The 19,601-nt window shown below is 40.3% G+C and overlaps 1 protein-coding gene and 1 long non-coding RNA gene across 2 annotated transcripts; both read right to left on the reverse strand.

The window, feature by feature from the left end:
* Nucleotides 1–2,409: 2,409 nt before the first annotated feature.
* Nucleotides 2,410–4,472, reverse strand: LOC143419142 (uncharacterized). Its single transcript, XR_013099119.1, has 3 exons — nucleotides 4,399–4,472; nucleotides 4,243–4,300; nucleotides 2,410–2,830 (listed from the first exon to the last, which is right to left on the reverse strand). It is a non-coding gene; the product is annotated as an uncharacterized LOC143419142 (long non-coding RNA).
* A 675-nt stretch (nucleotides 4,473–5,147) lies between these two features.
* Nucleotides 5,148–7,436, reverse strand: LOC143419088 (uncharacterized). Its single transcript, XM_076885366.1, has 6 exons — nucleotides 7,301–7,436; nucleotides 6,993–7,226; nucleotides 6,799–6,897; nucleotides 6,494–6,652; nucleotides 6,004–6,345; nucleotides 5,148–5,233 (listed from the first exon to the last, which is right to left on the reverse strand). Exons 1-6 carry the CDS (start codon nucleotides 7,434–7,436, stop codon nucleotides 5,148–5,150), a joined length of 1,056 nt encoding a protein of 351 aa, XP_076741481.1.
* Between the last annotated feature and the right edge of the window lie 12,165 nt (nucleotides 7,437–19,601).

The raw sequence follows: 19,601 nt of genomic DNA on the forward strand, positions 1-19,601 counted from the left end.
GTTCACTTGGAGCATTTGATGATTTTTTCAAGGCTCTCTAACACTGTTTAGAGTTATTATTTTACACTTATGAAGATAACTTTGTTGAAGACCATTTAGAATAATGTGATAGGTTGGGATTCAGAGATTCTTTCATTGCTACCATATAATTTGCCTTATGAAGAATGTATTAATAACATGTTTCACAGTATCATTTATCAGTAATATTTCCTACAGGGTTTATATTGCATTGAATATGTCTGTCATCACATTGACCTTTCTATTTTTACAGGTTGAGTTCATTTTATACACAATGCATAAATGTGCTTGGTTAAGAGTTGATGTTCCATTCTAGAAGGTTTTAAGCTTCACTGGTGAGAGTGTCCAGATGATACATGCTGAGGGGAGATGAGAACATAGCAGGTTAATTGCATGCATGCTTACAATACACATATTAATCTAGTAGCAGGTCTGAGCGAAGGCCTAAGCGTATTCTGCTTCAGTTTGAGACTGGCTGCAAAGTACTCTACTTAGTAATTAATGACGAGGGTCCATTATTAGCTCTCAGAGATGCTAAGACCTGAAGTTATTACCTTAAAAGGCAAGTAATGTAGAAAAGAGAAGTTATATGTCGGTGTAAGGTCATATGTACGTGATGTACCCTTGTCTGCACGAATTGAACTTTTGCCCGTCTGTCACCATGTATTTTTGAACTGTATTGACGTAGGTGTGATATTTTGTCCTATAAAACCAGAACCCAATGTATTCTTGTCAGAGCAACCCATTCCGTATGCTGACGGTTGGTTGTTCTCCTGTGATAATAAAACTCATCGTTTGATTGCACTTTTCCGGAGTCTCCGTCGTTTGTTGTCTGGTCTAAAGTTGATCGATCTCGCAGCAAACACTACTGTTATACCCCCCTCGGAACTACCAAAAGTCTCCATACAGCTGTTATTCATACTACAAGAGTAGACAGTAAAAAAGTTTTAAAAAGGGTTTACAACTGATAATAATTCATATTAGTTGACATAAGCATAAAACAATGTGAATATGGTAAGAAATTTTTAAAAAGTTATTATTTTTCATGTTGCATTAATTGTTGTCATTTTATTCAAGAGACACTGGCTCTGTGTTGAAATTGACTCTTGTGGTGTTGCACTAACACTGCTCGTTTTTTCTGTGTAGAAGTTACTCCGTGCTGCCATGATGTACTTTCCATGATGTTTATCTGTAGTGAGCTCAAGTTCAGAGACAAACCACATAACAGTTCTTGTTCAAAGTGATATGTAAATCACCTTTTTACAGCTGCTGTTTCTGTCACTTCATAAAATTTCAAAAACATGAGTGAATGTCAAAATTAAATAGCAATTTTACAGGAAAGGTTGAAAACAGAATAGACAAAGTGTTTACTGTGAGTGTATCTGCTGAGAAACTACACACAGATTTAACAACAGCAAAATCACTTCATGATTTTATTATGGAAATTTTAACAATAACCTGCAAACACCACAGTGAGCATGATTTAAAGTGAGTTTAATAACATATTGCAATATGGAGAGAACCACTCCTGTCAAACACTAGGGTGATCTCTGAATTGTGGCCGCTGCCCTTACATGTTATATAACCCATCACAGACGCTGTTAAACAAAGAACATTCCATAGCATATCATATATCTCTATGCCATCAGCCCCATCCTTTAACCTCCTGCCTCACAGAGACAATTATGACCTTGTTTTCTGCTTGGCTGTCACCTCCCTAAGAGCAGGATGTCGGAGATCTTCAAGTATATAATGGACCTTCTGTGAAGGTGCAATAAAACTTGGGGCCCAGTTGTGATAAGATTCCACATGGATGCATACAATTGGTGTCAGGAGTGATCTGGCTATACTTAAGTGATATGATTAAATATGTTTGTAATACAACAGAAAAGAAATCTGCTTCCACAATTTCTAATGGTTCCTGTTGTTTGACTCTTTGTTGCAGTCTTAAATTCTTAGTTCATATTTTAAAGTTTAAGTTGCTATTTAGAGCGTCTGCTTTCTGTTTATCTCTGTTCTAGGAATGAGTCCTCTGTAATGTAGAGCATGTGGGTTTCAGTGTGAGTAGCTGTAGTCATCTCCCCCCACCTGTGTTTCCATCTGTTGCCTCCCCCTGTGTTGCTCTATGTTTGTTCACTGGACACTTTTGCTTTCTTGTCTCGTACATTTTGTCAAGGGATTACATTATTTGCTAATCATAACATGACTACTTTTCAAAAGAACAGATTTTTAGTGAAGAGTGACCCTCTGTCAGTATTAAGAGGTCATCGTCTATCAGCCAGAATACATATGAAACCACAGGGCTGAATTTAAACAGTAGCCACATTTATTGCAATAAATGCCCATACAGTTTCTTTGGAAAGTTATGAGAGTTGCAAAAATATATATAAAAAAACATATTATTAACAAAAGTTGATAATATGGTTTTTGATATTTCATGGTGCATTAAAAAACAGTCACTCAGCTGCACTCAAACTCAAGTTGCTGTTTTTTTGTCATCTTTCAGTTGTGACATGTGTTTTAATAAAATACATTTTCTAACTGAAAAGTTCAACATTTATTTCTTCTGTAATTTATGTATGAAAACCACTGGCAGATCCACCAAATGTGGTGTCCCTGCTGTGATACTGAAATTAGCTCAGTCGCTAAACCTATCGGAGAAAAAGGCCCTTTAAATCACTATGGTAACAAAGTTACTTTAGTGAGCAGGCAGTGGGTCCATACTGGAGTAGACATCACTTGTGTGGCTCGTAGGTAGTTGCAGTCCGCTATAATGTGCTGGGAGGTTGTCATATATGGGGTCAGGGTTCACCTGAGGAGGACACACAACATACTGGGTTAAGCCCTTTCTTTCCAAGTGTAACTTGGAAAGTGTTATTCACGCCTTTATTACTTCACGTTTGGATTACTGCAATTCTCTTTTAGTAGAGGTTGGGCGTGGCACTTTGTCACGCTTGCAACTAATGCACAATGCTGCGGCACGATTTTTAAAGCAGAAGGAAATTTGACCACATCAATCCCGTTTTGGCCTCTCTACATTAGCTTCCAATTGAATCTAGGATCCATTTTAAAGTCTTTTCTTGGAAAGAAAAGTGTGAACCCACAGTTGATCTGCATAATCATGTGAGACAAGTTGTAAAAACGGGTGTGGGTCATTCTCCAGCAAGGCTTCGGGTGAAACCATTGTGAGACCTTGTGATCAAATGATGTGAGTGGGTGTTAAGGCTTCTCGGTTGGGACCTCTAAACTAGATTAGAGATCTCAATTTTGAAATGGCTTGCTAAATTTAGGAAAACATAGATATCAGATTACATTAATGTGCCACTGTACAACAGAATAAAAGCTAACATGTAGATTTGTATTTGAGTTTGTGCAGTTTGTGAGTTTGTGTGTACAGTGCAGGCCTGCAATAATGTTTGAGAAGAGAGAGCAGATGATTTTTGTTAAACAGATGTGTTCCACTATAGAGGTATTGCATGAAGTATGAGAGATATCTGTTCTTGTGACAATAAAACTCAATTAGTCTGTTAGAAAAGTTCACTACTGCCTGTCATGGAATGATTGATGACCTCTTCTCCATTATAATTTCAAATGTGTCAAAAACAGCTGGTCTCAGGTGAACAAAGGAGGAGAGTTGTCAATTGATCACCACATGGTGCTGACTCGAATCAGGTGGTGGGGATGCTTGACAGGACTATACCAAACATAAAATGAGGTTACACTGGGAACAAACTCCCACCTCTGGCAGAATCCTGACAGCAATCCCACTAACATAGTATGAAAAAGATGAGCTACAAGTGGTGCAAAGTATCTTTCAAGTCGAGGTTGTGGAGCCACTACTCGCCCAAATCAAAAGGTACTAATTAGTACTAATTAGTCAGCAATAGTCTGACTAGGATACCTCCTACGTGGCTTCTTCCCACAGTGAGGATGCACTGGGGAACACCCAGGACCTGCTGGAGAGATGTGTGATGGCTAACCTGGGAATGCCAAAATGACCCACTGCTGCAAGAGCTAGCAGGGGATAGTTTGTTTACATGTCTGCCCTCTCTGTGACCCAACCCAACACAAATGGGAGAAAATAGATGTATGAATGGAGGAATTATGGATGGAAAAAAAGACGAGGACACAAGTTTAAGCACTGTTCTTGATAGATAACAAATGATTGAAGATATGAAGAAAAATAGAGGAGTTGATGTTTTACAATTGAATCCTGTCATGTACCTGCTCTTCATTGTTTGATGTTTCACTTCTTGCAAAGTCACTGGAAGTCGTCGTCATTCTAATTTAAAGAAAGGAAATAATTTTCAAATCAACAAGTGATTTCAAATCACAGTTTGAATATGATGAATAAAGCAAAAAAAAAGAAGGTGTATTTACTTAGCAGGCGATAACTCGATGGTTGAGTAGATGTCAGTGTTGTTTTTCAAACTGAAACGCAGCCTGACATAGTGATGACCATCCTGCTCATCCGATTCACCTGGAACGTTTTTATTTATGAAATCAGGAAAAATCTGCATGGACAAATAACATCACATTTTATTAATGTATATCTACATACATTTATATATAGAGGTTATAATTCACATGAAGGAGAACAATACAAAGGCTAAAAATACATGCTTTTGGGTTAAGCAGGAATAGATTTATATGAAGAAAAACAAGGTGTTCAAGCGGCTTGTTTTATTTCAGCTGTTATTGCAGAATAATTTTTTGTTTCCTGTTTGGTACCTGCTGTTTGTTGCCTAATGTTTCAGCTCTTGAAGGCTGGTTAGAAATCCTCTTTTTTCTGAACAGATAGAAAATATATATATAATTAAAGCCATATCAGAAGAACATATTGACCTGAATGAGATCAAAGCGTTACTCACCTAACACACCAGAAGACAGAGAGAAGTATTAAAACCAGCAGAGCAGCAGAAACTCCTGCAGCTGCTGGTGTCCATGTTCCTGTGATACTTTGGACAGTGAGAGTCTTTGGAGCAGAGCTGATATCTTTGTTGGTTTTCACAGCACAGGAGTAGCTTCCTGCATCCTCCCTGCTGACTGGGTCTAGGATCAGATGTTTGTTCTGGTTCTCTCTCTGGGTCAGAGGTCGACTGTTCAAGTACCAAATGTAGTTTGTGTTGTCAGTCAGAGGACAGCTGGTACTGCAGGTCAGTGTGACTCTCTGACCCTCTGTCACCACTGCAGAAGGACTCATCTTCACTCTCAGCTCTGAAAGTAAAAAAAAAAAATAAATCATTATTTATGCACCATTTTCATTGATTTTTAATTGTCAAACTGAAGACATTTTGGAATGGAAATGCGACCATTTATGGTTTGGAAATGTGGTTCTTGTGAATGTAGATTTATAACAACAAACAAACAAACAAACAAAATTAGCCAGAAATGTTATTGTTCAAAATTCTTCTGACCTCATTTAAAGTTGACAGTTAAGTGATGTATGCTCCTAGATGTCAAAGCGTTAAATGCTGAAATGATGAGTAATTGCTTTATAGCTCAAACAAAATAACAGTATCCAGATTGTTCAAATAAAAAAAACAAACAAACACCAAAGTGAGAAATGGAAAAGACACATGAGTGCTTCTTCTAAAAAAGTAAAACATATTTTTTCCTTCATAATAAGAACTATTTTATACAATATGAAATGCATTTTTTTCTGAAAACTTGAATGATTTCAGTTTTAACCCTCTTGAGGCAGGCGTTGCAGATTTGCAACAGTTAAAAACTAACAACCTGATTAGCCCACATAGATATGTTATGAGTTTTTTTTACTCAGAAGTACCACTGCAGGACTTGGTTGTGCATTAGCAACAAAAAGTTTAATTTGAGCCTGAGAGGGTTAAGTGCATGACTTTTTCTTTGTAATGAGCATTTGCAGTGCAGCATTGACATGTTCACAGCATCTGAATATTTCTTCCACCTCTGCTCCTGTTCAGACATTAATGAGTAAAGTCTGCTGACTGAGGAGTTTAGATTTACCTGTAACAATCAAAAAGACTCCAGGCAGATCAGACTGGGTCCATCTTTTATGATCTTTGTTGAATCTGAATGTGTATCCTCCTGAGTCATTCTTCTTCAGGTTGTTGATGGTCAGGATGTGTTGGTTCTTCATGTTGTCCTGATACTCCACACGACCTGCAGCCTCAATCAGCTCTTCAACTTCCACTTTATCTTTTCTCCATTTTTTACTCCAACATTTAAACTCTGGCTTCATGTTGTCAGGATGTGAGTATTCACTTGTGATGTTCACTGAAGATCCTTCCAGAGCAAAGATTCTCCTGCTGACATAATTCACTCTCCAGCAGTTTTTATACTGAACACCTGAAATATAAATGGACGATTTAGAGTTGTTTGATTGGTCTGTATTCCAGCACTTGAGTTCATTATTAGTTGGCAACATAGATTTGAAACTTGCAAACTTCTGTAGATTGAAGATGTTCGTGGCCTTTAACTGCACAAGAGAATGTGCCTGTTGAAGAGTTATGAGTTGAATGATGTTGATTCTCATAATAGTTTATTTTGTTGTGATACCACATGTAGACAGTTTGATCATCAGTCAGGTTACAGCTGGTGTTACAGGTCAGTGTGACAAACACTGAGGTGAAAGAAGCTCTTTGAACATGAACCTCTGCAGAAAAGGGATAAACACACCTATTGTTACTATGTATAGATATATTCAAAGAGCTCATATAATACCTATAAATGATAGTTTCAACAAATCTGACTAGAATTGATATTAACTGGAGATGTGTTTGTAGAGTGTGGAATTTTTACCTCTGGGATATGTGATGGAGTGCCGCTCATTCACTGATGTCTCATTGTGGAAAGAAGTGTTTCCATAAGTCACACTGAAGCATATCTGTGTGATAGAATCTGGACAAAAAGAAATTAGATTTAATATTTGTACTGAGGCCATTTTTACAGATTTTTGCTGAAGGGTTTGTAGCACAATAAACATCATGACTCACCCACAGAGACTTGAGGGGCTCTGAGATGCTCGTAGCCTTTGACAGCACAGGAGTATGTGACTGCTTCCTCACTGCTGAGCAGCTCTTGGTACCAGGGAGACCAGTCCTCATAGAGAAACTCTCTGTTCTTGTACCAGATGTAGGCTGCAGGCTTTTCAGTCAGAGGACAGCTGCTGCTGCACATCAGTGTTACTGTCTGTCCCTCTGTGGCAGGAATCACCTTTACCTGCAGCTCTGAAAGGATGATGGAGAACAACTTATACAATGATGTCATTTGGAAAGTAATCAATGAGTAAAAGTCACTGTACCTGCAACAACTTGAAGAGTAATTCTGTTGAGCCAACAGTTTCCTGCACTGTCTGTAGTCTCCATACAGCAGTAAGCGTTTGCATCACTCTCTCTTAGATCATTGATGGCTAAAGTTGGGTTTTTCTCTTCAGACATGTTGTATGTTACACGTTGTCCATCCACAGAGAGCTCACTCTGAACATACTTATAACCATCCCAGTATATAGTGAACCATTTTCTGCTTGAAGTCAGATGTTGATGTGAGCAGTGCAGATCCACTGATGAACCTTTGAAAGCACAGATCCTGGTTTCTCCTCCTATAACACCTTTAGTAGAAACTTTTATCAGGAATCGAATTCATTGTCTTATCATTTTTACGTCAGGTTTTTTTTTCTTTTCTTAGAATGTAAATAAAATTTTTGCTTTCTTTTCATAACAATGTATAAATAATTACTCATACCTGAAATGTAGAAGATGAAACAGACGAACAGATGTTGAAAATCTGACAGCAACATGTTGGTTGAAGTCTTGTGTGCAAGCATAAAGTTGACAGTAAATATAAAAGTAGACAAGATTAACTCACAGGTTAAAATCGATTGAAAAACAGAAGGACTGACATGACTGTTTTTGTACAATGGTTTGGCACACAAAGCACCTTTGAAACTAAACATGAACGTCCTTCCTCTGTGGTTCTTTTGTTATCTGCAAGACAATCAATGTGGTTTTGCCGTCTTGCCCTGAATATTTTAGATGTTCAAGTAACTTTCAGTTTTCAACAAAGTGTTTATATTATTTCTCTACATTTATGTATGTATTTATAATTTTTTTCTAAAAGTCTCCTGCTCAAACCTGATGGAGTGTAAAAAAACAAAATGGTACAAGAGTCAAATGATTCTCCCGTCAAAATACTCATACAAATGTTAATGCATGTTAACAGCCTGTTAAGATAATAAAGACAATGATAATAATAATAATAATAATAATAATAAATAATAATAATAATAAATTATTAATACCAATGATGGACATTTTGAAAACATCACCATTATTGTGCACCAGTTTATCTTGTTCTGCTGTCTTACAGTTCCTGGCCTGCCCACTGTAGGCTGCCATTATCACAGCTCATGATCTCAGCAGCAGTCTGTGCTGCTGAGATCATGGACATTTGGTTAGTGCTTGCAGGTTATGTTTTCAGTAATATTTTCCACTGAACCCTATTATTATCTTTGAGTTAGCACGCAAAAGGACCACAGTTCTCTCTGCTAGAAACTGACTGCAGTCACAGCAGTGTACATACAAGTGTGTGTTTGCGTATGTTTGTGTGTATGTGTGTGTTGCAAATGAAGTGCCATGTCAATGCTATGAAACATGTTCTGTTTCGGGTACATTACATTCATTCTGTTTTTAAGTGGAGAGGGTCTGAACCTTATTGGAGAAGCTGAGTGAGGAGGTTACATGTGAAAAGCTTATAGTCTGTACTTGTCACCATCGGAGGGGGAGCGTGTCATCTCCTACTACAGCTGCTCCCTCAGCAGACTGGAGAGGAACTATTTTGTCACCCGTCGAGAGCTGCTGGCCATCATTCTGGGTCTCCGCCATTTCAGACCATACCTCTACAGAAAGAAGTTTCTTCTGCGCACAGACCATGCGTCCCTCACTTGGCTGCTCAACTTTAAAGAACCGGAGGGACAGCTAGCCCGGTGGTTGGAGACGCTGCAGGATTACCACTTTGAGGTTCGTCATCGGGCGGGACGTCTCCACACCAATGCAGATGCCCTTTCCTCCAGCTGGTTCATGGTGCGGCAGGGTCAGGACATCCTGGGACCCTTCCCCACCACTGGCCAGGGGAACCGCTACGTTCCGGTTGCCCCGACCAGAGCGCTGTTACCACGGCTGAGTGTCGGGTCAACGAGATGTTTTGCCGGTTCGGGGTACCAGAGGAACTGCACAGTGACCAGGGCCGGAATTTCGAGGCAGTGTTGTTTAAGGAGGTCTGTCAGTGGATGGGTATGAGGAAGACCCGGACGGCACCCCTAGAGCGGTCCAGGAATCTACGAAATGCACTCCAGCGACCTTGATGTTTGGGCATGAGCTTTGTACCCCAGTACACTTGGTGTTCAGATCCTCCCGTGAGCAGGAAGGGGGCAGGGACCCTAGATTGGACTACCTCCAAAACCTCTGGGCCCGGCTACCGGAGGTGCACCAGTTGACCAGGCAGGCGCTCTGGGATGCAGACTTCCGGCAGAAGCGAGCTTATGATACCCGCTGAAAGGGGGAGGACTGTTGCCAGGTCAGCAGGTGTGGGCCTACAGCCCGGAGAGGAAGAAAGGGCTTTTCCCAAAACTGATGAGTCAGTGGGTTGGACCCTGCACTGTTCTCGAGGGGCTGTCCGATGTGGTCTAACGGAACAGGGTGGTCGTACTCCATCATGACAGCCCTTGAGTCCACCCATGGAGGGGTCAGGATCCCAGCTTCAATGGCAGGCCCCCAACCTGGCCTCAGAGACAGCTGGGGGACCAGCGGAACGTCCTTAATGACGTCATTGCCTTCCCCAACACCTCAGAGATTTTGCTATGGACATGCCGGTTGCTGGGGAGAGCTAACCACTCAGGTGGGGGCTGTCTGGCTTGTTGGGGGAGCGACTAGTTATCTCCCATCATGCCTTGGGACATGTGCTGCTGTTAAGATGTTCTTGTTTTATTGTCTACAGTTACATGACTTTTAACTGTTCTCTTAACTGTTCTGTGGTACAAAGTCACTGTCATTGTTTGATGGAAAGAATGATTTATCATGAGTGAGTTCGGTTATGTGGTTATTGACGCTCGGAAGCACAGTGTAACACAAGCAAGTGTTTAATAGAGCTCCTCTTACCTGTTTGTTGTGGAACAGCAAGCTCAATAGCTGAGTGGTGCTTTGTTGCTAAGATTCATCTGCTCGCTACAATATAAATATATTTTGCCAAAATCTCAGGTCAAAGCTCACAAAACTATTTCAACAACCACTAAAGAGCAAAAACAGCAAATGACAGAAGGTAAACAGATTCCACACAAAGATGTAAAGCGCAGATTGTTCACCCGACGGCACGTACACGTTGGTGCTGAAAGCTGACATCTCACAGATTCTGAATCTGCAGGTTTGGTCACTCTCTGACCAAAATTCCCTGAATCAGCAGCAAAAGAAGATCAAAACTACGCTTCATATTTGATAAACATCATCATGAATTCCCTCTTACTTTTGCTGTTTTGCTTCCTCCACGATGAAATCACACTTCCTGCACAACTCACTCTCTCTCAAAGACCAGTTTCCCATCAAAAATCTGTTTTCTGCATTATTTGCTTGCTCATTACGCACCAGTCCACCGTTGTGTACAGACTGGTGAGCTGTTTTGTTCTGTTTTTTAAAAAATGACACCAAGAAACCTGCCTTTGTGCTTTTCAATACTGAATAAATGTAAACTTTTGAGAATGACGTCAAAATTGCAAAAGGCTTAGCTGTGTCTCTAATAAAACCTCTGTAACTTTGCTCTGCTTCATTTCAGCAGCATCAGGCAACGTTCATATGTTGATTGATTGATGGTTTTCTTTCATTTTTGATCTACTGCAGAATATTTTCAAGGTTATCTGCTATAAGAAGATGTTTTTCTGTGTTTTATCCTCAGTTACTTTGACACAAAAGCATCTGCTGTGATGCTTACACATCTGATGAAGTCTCACAAGTGTCAGCTTTGTTTTTATACATAGATATAAAAACATAGATATGTACTGATAAATGATGAGAAATATAATATTTCTGATGGAGTCAAAATTGAATCAAATCAAATACCCAGCAGCATTTAAGACCCTTTCATTGTGTGTAATTGCTCTCACTGTCAGAAGAGGGAGACAAAAGGCAGTTGACCTGCTAAAATGAAATAAAAAAATAAAAATACATTACCATTCGCTGAATTTAAGCTGAGAATATAGCCACGTAAACTTCAAAATTAATCGTGCTACTTCTATAATCAGTGATATCATCAATAAATGTTTCTAAACTGGATCCACTAACAGCCATTCATGCCCATATGAATATTGCCTCCACCACGTTCAGCAGAAAGCTGTTCCTTTCTGCAGGCTTTTCTGTCTGTAGTCTTCATACAGCAATAAGCGTTTGCATCACTCTCTCTTAGATCATTGATGGTTAAAGTTGGGTTTTTCCCTTCAAACATGTTGTACGGTACATTTTGTCCATCCACAGAGAGCTCACTCTGAACATAATTTCCTTTGCAGTCTATTGTGAACCATTTTCTGCTTGAAGTCAGATGTTGATGTGAGCAGTTTAGAACCACTGATGAACCTTTGAAAGCACAAATTCTGAGTTGTGCATTTCGTGGAAGTTTTAAAATAAACTGCAAACAGCTGGTAGGCATTATTTGAAGTGGGTTTAAGTACATATTGTTATATGGAGAAACTCTGGTCAAACACCTAAGCAGTCTCTGAAGATGGGTGCGGTTCACTCATGTCTTCTATGGCTTGACCAAACTAACTGAACAAGAAATTCCAAAGCATCACATGAGTCTATACCCTCAGTTCGGCTCATCCTTTGAAAACCTTCCCTTTGAGAGCGAAAGAGAGAAAATTATGACCATGTTTTCTACTTAGACATTGCCTAAAGATTTACATCCCAAATCCTTCCTCCTTATTCCCTGAGATAAGGACACAGAGTCTCACTACCTGTTTTACATCTCACATGAACTTACAATCGCCCCACTGTGTTTGTGATAGGGCACAAAGACACATTTGTAGTGTCTATTCTACATGCATATAATTAAGTGAGAAAGTGATATTACCATTACTAAAGTGACCAATATATAAGAAAAGAAATTTGCCACCACATGCTCCATTAACACCTTGAACAGAAACTTTGATTAGCAAACAGCTTCATTATCCTACTATTATTATCTCTCTTTATTCAAAGATTAATGATAGAAAAGTCACAATCTTAAATACTTGACTTTAGGAATTAATATGAACTCAGATTCCTCAAATTTAAACTATACAATCTGTAATTTTTTTTCAAATATTTCTTCTTAGATAAAGTTATTTACAATTATTATATAAGGACTCATAAATAATCACTAATACCTGAGATATAAAAGATGATACCGCCAAAATACCAAAATCACTGCCTGTGTCATCACGATAATTTTTGTATCAATAAGTATCAACTCTGCTGCATGCAGTTATGTTTAAATTCATTAAACATTCATTTGAGATGCTTGAATTGGTTGAGCAGAAAGCTGAGGAGGTCTTAAAACTGTTGTCCGTATCTGATGATGATGGTTTAAAGTCCAAACTTTAATGATCAAAAGCTCGAGTGATGTCGACTTTAATCTGCTCTTAAGTTAAAATTTTATTGTATTTATATTTTAATGCAGAGAAAGATGATTTTTTGTGTTTGTTTTACTTTGTGCCTTTTGTTTTGTTTAACATATCTATAATTACTCTTTGAGCTCTCTAATTGAATTGTATTCTGGGTTTGAAGAGTTAACATTAACGTTGCTTTGCTGGCCTCTGGTGGTTTAACTCGTCAACTTATTGCAGCAAATTACAACCTCATGCACTCCTGACCCTTCGATATGCCTGCTGGGTGTGGCTTATCGTTCCAGCCTTAGTGCTTTCATTAGTAAACAGCTTTGTTATCTTTCTTTATTATCTCTCTTTTTGAGCGTTCATTAATTAATCTCTGAAAAATCTGAAGTACTGTACATCAGGAATAAATATGACCTCAGTGTCCTCAACATCATGATTGTTGTAGTCCAGGCCTTAAGCCTAAAGCTAAAAGTAAAAGCTTGAACCATAAAAGAGACAAAGTAAGTCATCGGTCAAACTGAACAGTCCTCTTTGTCAGAGTGAAGGTGAGGGGGACGGAATGACTGCTGTTTCATGTTGACTGGTTTCACACTTTAAGCAGCTTTGAAACTAAAACTAAACTTCCTTCCTCTTCCTTTGAATCTTCTTTGTACTTGTATTGTGTGTGTCCGGCCTGAAAAACATTTAAAGGAAAATACAAATACCTTCTGTATCATCACACACACACTTGTGCTGTATACACTTGCATGGAATATTCATATTCATATAACTCTACAAAAAGTAATTTCCAGAAACTTAAAAGTCGACACACCTTAACTCACAAACTGACCTAATTACAAAGACATAGCTTTTATAGTGGTTTGGCCTAACCATTTACACACAAAACAAAAACACAGTAACATCAACTAAGCACAAAATAACACAAGTAAACCTAAACCACTCCTGTTCCTGATAAGCACATGGTTGGTCCTTCTGAGCAGGCATTTTGAGTCCTCAGCCACGCCTTTTGCCCAGACAGGAAACAACCACCAACCAAAACAAGATAACTCAAAGAAAGAGAAACATAATTAATATAACAGAAAACATTTTCATAATATCAGTGTTAGGTTTAACCAAATGATTAATGAATTATATTAAAGAAGAAAACTGCAAAACAAACTAATAAAGTGAACAAATGGCCTGATTTACCCATGTGTGGCTGATGCCATCACAGCTGCATCAAAAACAGTGACATATTCTCTGATTTAAATAAATACATAAATAAACACTTGGTGACCTGTCAGATATGAACTGACACAGAGTCCTTCTTTAACTTGTGAAGCAGTTGGGGACATGTCCACCAGAGGGCACCATTATTATAGTTCTTGATCTCAGAAGCTGGTTATTTAATGCAAAAGTCAATGTTGTTTAGAGATTTCACCACTTTTTTACTGAGCCATCCTTCAGGTATAAGTAAAATCTTTCTATTTTTTTTTCTATTTTTCTCTGACTACCCATTGTCAAGACAACTCACGATAACTGGGGTTATTTGAATCATTATGATATGCCAGGTTTTTACTAACTCGTTTGTATACTGTTACAACTTGATTTTACAAATTGTTTCTACTCTTTGATCTGTTTATCAGCTCCACAAAAAAAAGTTTTCACAGGTTAGATGAATCAAATAAAACACTGCATTTTTAAAAAGTCAATACTTTGAGTGTATTTTATAACAAGAGAAACATAAAATCAACATTACATAAGTAGTGAGTAAGTAATTGATATTTTTCCACATTTTCCCAAATGTATAATATTTCAATTACACAGTATTCCCCAGGGAATGAGTTTTGCAGTGACAGCTCCTGACACATATAGGGACCAATTTGGGACCTTCCACCTCTCCTGCAGTTTTGCCTTCTGCCCCTGAGACTTCTTGAGTTTGTTGGGTTCCTGCTCTCTGATCTTGCCATTAATTGACAAACATCTAACAACTGTGGTCCTCTGTCCTTGTAAACTACCACTTTGTCTTGTTGGCTGGCAAGAGTTAGAGGTTTACAGGACAGCTGAATGATCTATTTTAATTAGCAGCACAAACTGTTGCAGGACCCCAAATGAGGAAATCATGGATCAAAAAAAAGGAAAAAGTATAAGTAGACTGGGGAAACAAAGACTGGGGAAATTCAATTGTTTTATTACAAACATTCCTAAAAATCATTCCCACACTGTCTGAAGCTCCTTTTAAAGTAGCAGTGCACTGTGAATGAAGGCAATTCTAAAAGAAGGTCACCAAACATTATTAGAGCTGTGATGGAAAATTTTAAGTGTTTTGACCTTTTTGACCTTGTGTTAAATTAATATGGCTGAATAGAAGGCTCAAAAATATCTTGTTTTGTCTTCATATAACCCTCGATTAAGATATACTTGTGTTCTGTGAACACAGCAGGTAGATAACTTGTTCCTATAAATGATGAATTAACAACAAGTTGTTAATTCATTTTTCAAACACCAAATTAAAATCTCACAAAGACAACTTATTTATAGTGTGCAGATCAATTTATATCATATTTCCATAACAATCTGGTGTCAGTGTAGTGGGATCCCTTGGCTGATCTAAAGCTAGCATGGTGGTGATGTCTTATCATGTAAGGCAGCCTTTCCAACCTCAAATCTCACATAGTTGTTAGATGAGACCAAACATGATGACAGCGAACACCTCTGTTGGAATGGCTATGAATGGACCATGTTGTCCAGTAAAAGAAGAAATTTGGGATAAAAAGTATAAAAAAAAAATTGCTGGTGAATGTAAGATGCCTTATTACAGAAGTGAGAACGTCTCCACTTTTCCACTTCTGTACATAAAAGCTTTCTTCTCACTTTCACCTTTAAAACAGGAAAAGTGTGTTTTGTGCCTTCTGGCTGAAAACACAGTATCAGTGAATACATCGCCATGCACAACATGAGAATGTGTAAGTACAATAAAAGATTACAAACATTTCCCGAAACTACCTCAAAGTAACTACATACAGTAAAATTACTTACAGTGTAATTTATGTTTCCTTTCCATCTCTTTGTTAGAGGTCTGTCTTGTGGTTTATGTCTCTGTGTTCTCTAGTTGTTCTGTCTCCCCTGTCAGCTGTATCCCCTTGTCAAGTTCCCGTCTCTGTGTTATGTTTCCTGTTTTACTTTGAAAGTCTGTGTCTCATGTAAATGCATCTGGTTTTGCTTCCTTTGTCTCGTTAGGCCTGATTTGCCCCAGCTGTGTTTCCCTCCTGTTACCCATTCCCTGATTGCTCCCTCTGTGTATTTAAGCCCTGTGTTTCGCTGTCTGTGTTGTGATCTACTGTTTATGATGCTGTGTGGGCTGGCTGTTTGCCAGAGTCTGAGTTTTGTTACCGTTTTTGAGTTCCTGTCTGTCTCCGGAGTCTGCACTTTGGGTTAGTGATGGGTAAATGAGGCCTCGTGAAGCGTTTCAGCACATTCCCCAAATTGTATCGATACTGTGTCGACACATTGTTGCTGTTTTGCTCCATACTGACACCTGCTGGACCTTAAATATCATTGCAGGCAACTTACTTGAGACTCACAACAGACACGGATTCAAATACCTAGTCATACTTGTATATACTGTAAGGTATTGTACTTTCCATGGAATCATTTTATATGTTTTACATTGCAAACATTGCAGACATCATTAAAATGGAAGTATTGTGAATATAATATTACCCATTTAAATGTAATTGACTCAGAGTTTATAAATTTCTATTCAGAAAAATAAGTATATCCAATGTTTTTGCATTCAGTCTACTGCGTTTTTTTTTTTTTTTGGTTTTTTTTTACACCATTTCCCCAGCTTTGGAAATCTCACAGGCACAGATGAAGCTGGGGTACAAAAACTGTAAAGCCAGGTGGAAAAGGTTCAGATAAGATGTCTTCCTATTCCCCCAGTACGTTAAAGGATCCTGTGATCTTGGAATGTTTCTCTCCGACACTCTCCACAATACTAAGGGGTTGGCAGTCCTTTATAATAAAATTCAGGACTGCCTGGCCCAGAACAGTGTTCAGACTGGTTAAGCTGTTCAGTGTCAATATAGGCCGACCCATGTTCATTATCGGTGTGATTGTTTCCTCATTTTCATGTTTGGCTCTGTAATGCCTAAACACTGAGGAGGTGCTTGTGTTTGTGTAAAAAGCTCCGCAGAACAGATGCGACATTTAACCTGCATAAAATGAAATAAGTAATTTACACTGCAAGTCACATTATTGTTTTTCCTGTTCTGATAGATTACACTGAAACAAAGACAGACAAACTATTTGCAGTTAAAAGATCAAAATGATCCCACACAGCAGAAACTTTTCTTTTGGGCTCCATTTTGTTATGGAGAGATGTGTATTTATTTATTTTTTTTTATCTTTGCGAGAGTAATTTTTTGTTTTTTTGGTGGCGACTTGTTCCGTTGACAGATGCGGACGCGATACCTTCTAAACACAGTTTGGCGCGTTGGCAATGAGCGATACAGCAGCTGTATCGATCATGTGACTTTTCTTAAAGCGACGCCCGCAACGATACAGGCTTCACTCTGTGAGCTTGATACAAGCGTCGGTGCGTCAGTGTTGCTGGACCCATCACTACTTTGGGTCCTTTTCCTGCCTGCACAAAGCCATTCCTTAACAGAAGATCGTGACCAGAACATGGACCCCGCAGACTCTCTTTCCTCTGAGTTCAACGCCAAGATGATGCGGATGGTGAGTCTGCTCGACTGCATTGCCCAGTCACAGGATTTACGGACTATGGCAGTTGGGCTAAGCACAGTAGATGCTATCATTAGGCATAACCCTCAGCTTACTCAGTTTGCTAAGGACACTAAGTTGGCTGGCACCATTACTGCCTGGAGAGAGCAAGTTAGGGCTGGTGAGCTTGCTCTCTCACTCACTAAATCTTCCCCATCGCTGATTCAGCAAGACACACACTCTCCACCTGCCTCTACGCTGCCATGGACTTCCTCTCCTTCCACACGCCAGCCGGGACCTTGTTCACCTGTCCATTCACCAGCCTCTTTCCTGGCAGCTATGTGGTCGGAGGATCAGGAGGAGGTCTCCATTTCTTCACCGGTTCCTGTTTTCTCATCCTGAAGGAAACGGCGCCCTTGCCACGGCCACTCCTCTCCCCAGTCATCTGTTCTGCAACCTGGTCCTGCTGAAGGGTCCGAGGGGCACGTCCGGCCTTCATCTGTTCCCGCTGGTGGTTCTGGAGAACCTCACCTGCCTTTGTTTGCCTCCGCTGGACGGTCCGAGGGGCCTGTCCAGCAACAGCAACCTGCCTCTGCTGGAGGGTCCGAGGGGCCCGTCCAGCCTTCTGCCTCCTCGTCTGGTGCAGCCTCCGAGTATTCCTCCTCGTCTGGTGCAGCCTCAGCTACAGCTTCAGCTCTGCCTGGTCCTGCCCGGCCTGCCCGTCCTCGTCCTGCTCGTCCTCGTCCTGCCCGGCCACTTTCCAGGTCGTTGGCTGGACATCATTGCTGTCGTGGTCGGCCTCCGGATCTGCCCCGTCACGGTCGCTGGCTTCACGGTCGACCTCCTGAGCCGTTTTCTGGACTCTTGGGCCGTCGACCTCTGGGCCATTTTCTGGAGTCTTGGGCCGTCGACCTCCGGGCCGCCCCCCAAGCTGCCCCCCGAGCTGCCCGGGTTTGGGCTGTTGCGCTGTCGACCTCCGGGCCGGCCCCCTGAACTGTTTTTGGGAGTGGTTTCCGGGCCGCCTGCGCCTTTTGTGGGCCTTTTTGTTTGGTTATTTTCTGGGCTCCAGTGTTTTCTGTTTTTGATCTCTAGGTTGTGTTTGATTTGTTTGGTTTGGTTTGTTATTTTTGCATGAATAATGCTAAACATTATTCATGCAACAATATTCTGTAGTTCACATTAGCAATTAATCTGATTTCAAAGTTTATAAATCATCTAAAATCATATAGTTAATTAATTTGCTATCATAGTCCGAAAGAACGAGATCGCGGATACAAGCGGCAGAAATGAGCTTCCTCCGAAGGGTCGCTGGCCTCTCCCTTAGAGATAGGGTGAGAAGTTCGGCCATCCGGGAGGGGCTCAGAGTAGAGCAGCTGCTGCTCCACATCGAAAGGAGCCAGCTGAGGTGGTTCGGGCATCTGACAAGGATGCCCCCTGGGCGCCTCCTGGGTGAGGTGTTCCAGGCATGTCCCACCGGGAGGAGGCCCCGGGGCAGACCCAGGACACGCTGGAGAGGTTATATCTCTCGGCTGGCCTGGGAACGCCTTGGTATTCCCCCGGACAAGCTGGAGGAGGTGGCTGGGGAGAGGGAGGTCTGGGCCTCTTTGCTTAGGCTGCTGCCCCCGCGACCCGGCCCCGGACAAAGCGGATGAAGATGGATGGATGGATGGATGGAGTCTTGTACTGGGTGTGGATATATGCAGGTGCTGGTTCGAAAGTGTCAGACTTTAGCACTTTTGAATCACACTCAGAGGTGTAAACACATCTTCAACCACAGGGATAAACACGGTTTAAATACTTTGAGTACGAATTGTGTTTTAAATTCACTCTTGTTTTTTGTGGCCTCAAATGCTGTGACATGTGGTTTCACTGATGAAAAATAAGCACAATATGAACCCAGACAATTCTGGGGGCATTTTTAAAACTTTGTTAAAAGGTATAACCTTCTCTCTAGCTCAGAGGAGACGATTGTTACTGCTCATGATGTCACCAAATGCTTGTTTAACACAGCAGTCTATGCTGCTGAGGGATTTGACCATCTTTGCTGAGCCATTCTGCAGGTATGAGGAACATTTTCATGTACTCTGCTAACCCATTGTCAGCTCTGTGCAGCAGAAGAAAACTGAGCTGTAAATGTTGTTAGTTGTCTGTCTTTTGAGGTTATGTGGCAGATTTTTACTAGAAGAGAAATTTAGTGATCACAGCTGATCAGTATTTAATGTAAATCAGGTCAGTTTTTTTGCACTTGCTGTCATTTCTCCATACT

This window comes from Maylandia zebra, linkage group LG6 (genome assembly GCF_041146795.1).
Source record: "Maylandia zebra isolate NMK-2024a linkage group LG6, Mzebra_GT3a, whole genome shotgun sequence".
Taxonomy (NCBI): Eukaryota; Metazoa; Chordata; class Actinopteri; order Cichliformes; family Cichlidae; genus Maylandia; species Maylandia zebra.